Source organism: Odocoileus virginianus, chromosome 17 (assembly GCF_023699985.2).
Source record: "Odocoileus virginianus isolate 20LAN1187 ecotype Illinois chromosome 17, Ovbor_1.2, whole genome shotgun sequence".
Classification (NCBI taxonomy): Eukaryota; Metazoa; Chordata; class Mammalia; order Artiodactyla; family Cervidae; genus Odocoileus; species Odocoileus virginianus.
The window spans coordinates 19442614-19450541 of record NC_069690.1 but is presented as its reverse complement, the minus strand read 5'-3'; the positions used below and the strand labels follow the sequence as shown (position 1 = coordinate 19450541).

General features: G+C 44.4%; 1 protein-coding gene across 1 annotated transcript; it reads right to left on the bottom strand.

The window, feature by feature from the left end:
• Nucleotides 1-597: 597 nt before the first annotated feature.
• Nucleotides 598-7411, bottom strand: CRYBA1 (crystallin beta A1). The gene is made up of 6 exons (XM_020911777.2): nt 7381-7411; nt 5713-5777; nt 4591-4709; nt 3123-3264; nt 1407-1549; nt 598-816 (listed from the first exon to the last, which is right to left on the bottom strand). The coding sequence occupies exons 1-6, from the start codon at nt 7409-7411 to the stop codon at nt 669-671; spliced, it is 648 nt and encodes a 215-aa protein (XP_020767436.1). The 3' UTR covers nt 598-668.
• Nucleotides 7412-7928: the final 517 nt, after the last annotated feature.

Genomic DNA, 7928 nt, shown 5'->3' with positions numbered 1-7928 from the left:
TCAAATGTTCAAATAATTAAGGCTTAAATATAGCATGGTCATAAGTCATAGATTTTCTTTTCCTAATCAGGTTATTAAGGTGCTTAGAATTGGCATATGTATGGAAAAATCACCTGTGTGAGAACAGCTTTGCTGTATTTTGTCATGACACAGAACCTTATTTCTTACAGTTGAAATAAGCTGAAATTGAGCTAAACAATATGACAATTTGAGAAGCAATTCTTAAGTTTGTTTAGCAATGATCTGTCACAGGTGAAAAAAAAAGCAGTGCTAACATCAGTGTTGGAATGGGGCTAAGAAGAAAAAAGATGCAAAAACAATTACCAAAAGTGTGTCTGTCACTATATAGACTGACAGATTTGGGTTATATGCTTTAATGTTCTTTGAAATAGAGGATCATTGTCCTTGGTATGGTAAGTGACTGACTTGGAAGGACACCAGAGGGAACTTGGGTTTTATGGAAGCTTGTCTTTAAAGACTCTTGGCCATGTAAATGTGATTTCTATAAAGCATTCAGTCTACAAAGTTGTTGGGTTGTTTTTTTTTTAATGACATTTATTGTGGATTTCAGCAGCTAACATTTGGAAGCAATATCAGCAGAACATATATTCTAGATTGTTTAGGAAGGTCTCATGCTTGAGGAATTCTTACTTGGAGCTTTTAATCCACTACTGTTGGATACGGCGAATGGATTGAATCTGGGAAGTCTGGGCATGAGAACCCCACTCTCTCCAGTGTTTGTAGTCTCCTCCATGATGGTCACATTCCAAGATATACTGATAGCCACGGTACCCAGGATACTGGTAGCAAACCCAGCTGGAAAACCCAGAGGATATCAGATTATTAAAACTAGCTAGAAACCTGGTAAACAACCCCCAAACCTGAGCCTCTGGTTTCCCTAACACAATGGTACGGAATGCTTTTAGGCTTAAAAATTAATAGCAATCCTATGGGGAAGGAGGTGGGAGGGGGGATCGGGATAGGGAACACATATAAATCCATGGCTGATTCATGTCAATGTATGGCAAAAACCACTATAATATTGTAAAGTAATCAGCCTGTAATACAAATAAAGGAAAAATAAAAAATAGCAATCCTAAATATACCAGGCAGCATGTATGAACAGGTGCAAACAACCAGCTGAAAGTTGTGGAAAAGAGGTATGAGAGTAGTCAATGTAAGTCCTTCCATAGTGGAATGTTTCCAGGAGAAAAAGCTGAGGTTAAGTGATAGTGGCACCAAAATCTTGAGATTCGGAGTTTTAATAGCTAGAATGTGACAGTCATACCAGTGGGACATCAATGTGTGAATTCAGATAAGACATGACCATTGATAAATTAATATTCATAAGGTTCACAACTGCACGAGTTTTTAAAATGTGCTCCAACCCTGTTTTTTGCACTTACGCTCCACATTGTATCTTCATGGAGCCAACTTCATTGTTCAACCAACCCATGGCTTGCAAGGAAGGGTAATCGTCACTGATTTCCCATTGGCGTCCAATGAAATTTTCTTTCTCAAAAATGGTAATCTTAGACTCCTTATGATTCTGTAATACAGAAGTTTTTTTCAGTTTAGCACCAGTGTTAAGGCTCGTCATCAATTCTTTACCACATTTGTCACACTCAAAATGCCCCTGGTTTACAAAGGAAGTACATGTAAAAATATTTCATGCAATACAGAGATTTTAAAAATTACCTGTAATCCTGTTTAATCCAGTTTAATACTATGACATTAAAAATGTACAAATAACTGGTATAGTTTGGAACCACAAGAGACCAGTGAAAGAAAATATGACAGCAGGAAAAAATATTTGAGACAGCCAGCCAAGGATTAATACTAATGTGGAAAAGTTTTCTACAAGTTGAGAGGAAAAGTAAGTCTGTGTGTGTGTGTGTTGGGAGTGGGGTGGGTACATGCACACAGCGTTGGGAAAAACGTAAATGTCTAGTAGGGGACATGACTACACAAGCATTGAGAAGGCAGAGACTAACCTTTATGAAGTTCAGAAACGGGCAAAATTAGCCCTAGTGATAGTGGAAAGGAGCAATTGGAAAGGGACACCAGGTAATTTTATGAGGCAATGGAATTGTTCTATATCTGATTTGGGTGTTATGTGGGTATGGATATTTTTCAAAACTCATAAGAAAATACAGTTAGAATTTGTGCATTTTACTATGTGTAAAGTATACATTTGGCGGGGGGAGGGGGGGGGAGTTAAAATGAAAACACATCCAGATAGGGAAATACTTTTTAGTTCTAGAGCTGTTGAGCATCTCCAGTGCTTGAATTTTGGTAGGACTTGAAGATAAGATTGTTAACTAAAATCATGAGAAAAATCACATGATACAGATGAGTATTTGAAAAGGTTTTAGCCCAGCCTTATTCCCAATATAGGCATCATTTTTCAACACACCCCTGAGGATCACCCTGCATGTGCTTGACTTCACGGAGGAGAAGCATCCCATTCTGATGCATAATTGAGTAATGCTTAGTGTTAGAAACAAGAAAGTTATGAATCAAAGATAAGAGGTACTGGAAGTCTTGCCTATTTCTTCAGTCATCCCATGTACTAAAGGGTTACTTCACCTTTCCCTTGTTTCTAGGTAAAATAGTATATGGATTGAAATTTAACTGTTCAAGGATTTACTACAAGTGCTCTAATTATCCTACTGCACTTTTGAAGATCTGAGTATCCACTTCCTGCCACCTCTTAAGAAGGCCTTTTGTTGTTTAGTCACTAAGTTGTATCCGGCTCTTTGTGACCCCATGGACTGTAGCCTGCCAGGCTCCTCTGTCCATGGGGTTTCCCAGGCAAGAACCCTGGAATGGGCTGCTGTTTCCTTCTGCAGAGGATCTTCCCGACCCAAGGCCTGCATTGATAGGCGAATTCTTTACTGTCTGAGCTCCCAGGGAAGCCCAGGAAGGCCCGCCCTTTTGGCTTAATGAAAATATCTAGGACAGAAAAAAATAAAATGGCAGACTTGTGTTTTTCTCTTCATACTTTTATCTTCTTCCTACCACATTTCAGCATAACCAACCGATGGGAAATAAGTCAGTCCATATGCACCCTCTCTTATCCATCCCCCACATGCACAGAAATGAAAATCTCAAGGACTCACAGCTGAACAGATGGGGCGGAAGGACATGAGGCGCTCAATGTGATAGGCATTACTCCCACTCCAGGCATCCCAGCGAGGGTACTCTCCTCTCTCCAGGACAAACTGTTGCCCGCAGAAGCTGGTATGCTCGTAACCAACCCAGCTGCCAAAGACAAGTAATGGTGTTTGTTCATGGTGTTCAGAGCTTACATGGCCTCAGGGGGAAAGCATCTTTGTTTTAGATGTTAACAGTGGGTAAAATAGCCAGTTCCAACAGAGCCATACAAAGTCATACATTTATCGCAAGAGGTGGGGGATGAGCTGGCAGCTGCACTGTGCAGGTTTGTAAATATATTTGTTTTGGGATTATCTACTTAAGAGGTCCACTTCACTGGCTTGAGTAATGAGTACTGCCAAAGTCATTCTGATATTATATTTCCTTTCTCCTCAAGGTACTGTATTCTCTACTTAGAGCTCCAGGTTCAGGATCTAGTGACTAGGGCATTCAGTTTAGTTCAGTCGCTCAGTCGTGTCCCTTTGCGACCCCAGACTATGACATTGGCTCCAGCCAAACCTATTGGCTTCTTTCTAAGGAAGCAGAGATGAATAAACAGCAGATAGATGACTAAGTCTCTTGTTTCCTTATCACTTCGTGTGTTCTTTCTCCTGCAGACCTCTATATGCCTGATTTATGTATTTTTGCCTTATTTATTAAAACAGCTCAGATTGACCTTTATCAACCAGGTCTTAGTTACTGATGACCCTTTAAAGTATTTCACTTTGGGGGTTGCAGAGCTTTAAGTTGGGGGTACCCCCATCTACATATACAGTCAGTTCTGCCTAGACCTAGCCTTTGTGTTTTCAGGCTCAGTGAAATGTTTTCAGATGATCAAGGACTCAACTAACCTGCCAAGAGCAGGAAGACAAAACAAGAGAGGGTCTTCCTTGCCAAGGAAACTAATCACCATCAATAAACTCCTGAAAGACGAGCTAGAAACTAATATGACTCTCTGGAGTTGAGTTCCTTTGTATATAGAAAAATTAGCTCATAGTGTCTGCTCTGGGACATGTAGAAGGGGAGTTAGCTGTGAAGAGGCTGCAGCTTGATAGTTTCCTCTCTATTTTCTATAGGCAAGAAAAACTCAAGGGTCCTGTGGCTTGTTTTGATAGAACCCCAAGCAGAAGCCTATGGGCTCCAGAAGCATAAAACTGGTTACCTTCACTGCTCCACCCCATGATATGTATTTCTTTAATCTCCCCCAGATCCAATTCCAAGCCATGAAGAATCTCATATTCCTTCTAGCTTTGAGTTGCTGAATTGCACATGTAGTAAACATTTTTTTGAGATTACTTAAGTATGGATGCTTCTCTCCCAGAAATTATTAGAGTATGGGGGAATATCTTTCTTCTCTGATCTCCATCTTTATGGTCGCATGTCTGAAGGGATCAGAAATAGGAGGCCTGAGATTCTGCTGAGGTTGATACTCACGCGCCGCATTCCACCTTGAGAGACCGGACATTGTCAAAATTGCGCTCAGAGACATTTGGGCAGGAGCTAGTGAATTCCATTCTCTTGCCCTGGAAGTTCTCCTGGTCATAGATGGTTATCTGAAATGGGATTAAATGGGAGAATAGAGTTAGAACGGGTCCATCAGGAAGAACCGAGGTCCAGGCCAACATCTTAACCTGTGTCTGACCCAAAGTTTTTCATCACTAACTGCAGCCCAGGAGGCCTGATGAGGTCTCTTCCAGCGTAGACAGGGTAAGAAGGGGTTTGAAGTAATATCACTGGTTGGCAGTGTTCACATGCCCATAGGGATGAGGTGTGGGGCCAGGTTTCTGATAGGAATCGTCTGCTGGGGATGATAGCTGGCCCTGTGGACATACCAAGGATTTGTGAACTCATTCCAACATGCTTGCTGCCTAAGTGTGGCCCAAAAGCCAAGATTCTGGAAGCTCCAAGGGCTCCCTGTGAATTAACTTTTAGCTTCTTCAGCCATACCTGCTATAGAAACCTAATGTGTAAAGGGAGAGTTGTGGTAAACCCCTTTCATACCCTGAACTAGAAATTGACTTTTGAACCTGGCTAGAGGACTGCTCCCAAAACTGTGAACCGGACTTAGAGTTAATCCACTGAGAAGGTTAAGGGTGCCGAGGGAAACAGTGGCTGAGGATCAGCCACTTCAGGTAGTGGTTACAGTCAGCCTCAGGTTGGGTCAGGAGACCATGATCCAATCATTGATTTGGGATCTGATGGCAAGTTTCTCCTCATTTCTAGGCCCTCAGTTTCTCCACATCATAATCCACTTGGGCTGCTCTATTTTAAGATAACTTTAGCAGTACGGAGGAGAGTTAACCTAGAAAATTAGATAACATCTCCCACCCAACAAGGGTTTCCAGGATCATCCTTCTGTCCAAATGGGAGCATCCTGAGAGAGCCTTCCTGAGACAGCATCTAGACTTTGGTTGGACCCTTACTTTACAAACTGATGTTTTACTGGCTGATCACTGTCCCATGGAAAAGCATAGCTCTGGGTCCTACTCTGAGGTTGTATCACACCCCCTGCCCTGATGGATTCCTCAATTTTCCATGTGATGGAGATGAGCTTACCTTCCATGGCCCCACAGACCCCGGCATGGGGTTAGTTTGAGCCATCTTGGTGGTTGGAAGGGATTCTGGAAGAGAGAACACACACCAGTGTCATGGCCTCTGGGGTGAGGGATGAGGGGCACGGGTGAAAGTAAAAGAGGCTTGAAGTCCAATAAACAGACTTTGGGTGGGGTCCAGGCTCTGCCTCTCACTAGCTGAGCCTCAGTCGTTTTTGCATCAGTAAAACTTCAATGCACGGAGTTATTATAAGGATGAGAAGCAATGAAACAGATAAAGCACTGCACAGATACTAGGACCACTTAATAAACGTGGCTCTCATTCTCTTGCCTGCCTCCAGGCACCTGCGATAGCCTTGCCTCATTTTCACATACCCCAATATAAACCCCTTGGCAACCATCTGGTCTAGACCTCTCGTATCACCAATGCATGGTCTCACTTTTATCTGGCTCTGCCTAGCCCTCAAACTGACCAGCTGTCCACAGCCATGCTCCCATTTCCCCCCCTGCCTCTCTGTCTTCTAGACCTATCCAGCCTCGATCTTGCTTCCCGAGACTTTGCTGCTTTCCCCAGCCTATGGCAACTTGCTTTCTTTCCTCCTTCCCAGCACTCATCACAGCACTGATCCGTGTTCCTATTGAATATGTCCTGGGTGAATATCTCAGTAGCAGGGACTGGGTCTTCAGAGTGGTTGATGGAGGACTACACTGAACCCATGTTGGGATGGTGAGGGTTGGAGGAGTGGGACAGGTGGCATTGAAAGACTTATTGAAGGAAAGTGAGGAAGAAAAGAGGATGATAATAATAGCTAACGCTTAACCATGGCTCAGGGCTTCCCTGGTGGCTCAGATGGTAAAGAATCTGTCTGCCATGCAGGAGACTTGGGTTTGATCCCTGTGTCGCGAAGATGCCCTGGAGAAGGGAATGGCTCCCCACTCCAGTATTCTTGCTCAGAAAGTTCCATGGCCAGAGGAGCCTGGCTGGCTACAGTCCTTGGGGTCCCAAAGAGCTGGACACAACTGAGTGACTAACACACACACACCCATGGCTCACTCTGCCAGATCCTGTTCTTTATGCTCTACCTGCCGGAACACGTTTAATCTTCACAATGAACCTAAGAGGTAAGCCTTAGCATTATCCCCATTTTACAGATGAGGATACTGAGGCTCGTAGAAGAGAGGTAGACAGAAAAGATGATAGGGAGAGTAAAGGAAGGGAGGACAGTGGGGAGGGGACAAGGAGAGAGGGAAGAAAGACAGACACATATGCATCGATTTTCTTAATTCAAAACAACCATTCATGGCTTTCCCCTCTGACGGGTATTGGCCCAGGGATGAATGCATGTAAACTCTGTGATGTATCATCTTTCCCTTCTGAACCTCTGAACAAGCATTTCCTACCTCTGCCCCCTCCCCAACTTCCCTCTGTGCCCCAGAAGCCTGTCATTTCTGGGACCCCCAAGTCCCCTCCCAGCCATGGTGCCTAGGGCAATGGTTATGGTCATGTAAGCGACTCCTTTGGGGTGGCCAGAGAAGTCTGCTTCCCCCCAGAGTTCCCCAGTCTTCTCCAGCCATCCTGAGAGGCTCTGACCACAAGGCAGGAAGATGGGGCTCCAGTCCTGGGCAGGGGGAGGAGAGGAAAGACCAGAGCACCCCTCGGGGCCTTACTCACCCAGCTCCTGCTGCACAGTCTGGGTCTCCATCTGGTGCCGCTTCCTCGGTGGCTCCCGCTCTTTATAGCCCCGCGGCCGGCAGCCTCTGGCCCCGTCAGCACTCTGCTTTCCCTTGGCTTTTGTTCCCCCTGATCCGGGAGCTTTGGAGGCTCAGCCTGCTGGGCGGGCATCCCCCAGGGCTTTGTTTAAACCTGGGATACAGAAATCCAGGGAGGCCCCACTGCTGTGGGCCAGGCTGGCAGTGCAGGCCCTGCTGCTGTGGACTTGCTCTCAGAGCAGATGGGATGCGAGGACAGGTCTGCGTGAGTTCTTGTCCCCCGCTCTTCTCCAGGTTCCTCTCGCCACCCCAGGACCTTCCTAAGACCTCATGTCATATCAACACATCAAAATGCACCTCCCTTCTCATACGGAGTATACATTTGTTGTCGATGTTTAAAAATTAAGGATTATGACAATTCTGAACTCTATTTTTTAAAAAGTGGTTCACCAAAAAAGAAAAAGAAAAGAAAGAAAATAGCTCACTGTGTGCTTGGACATCTTCATTATA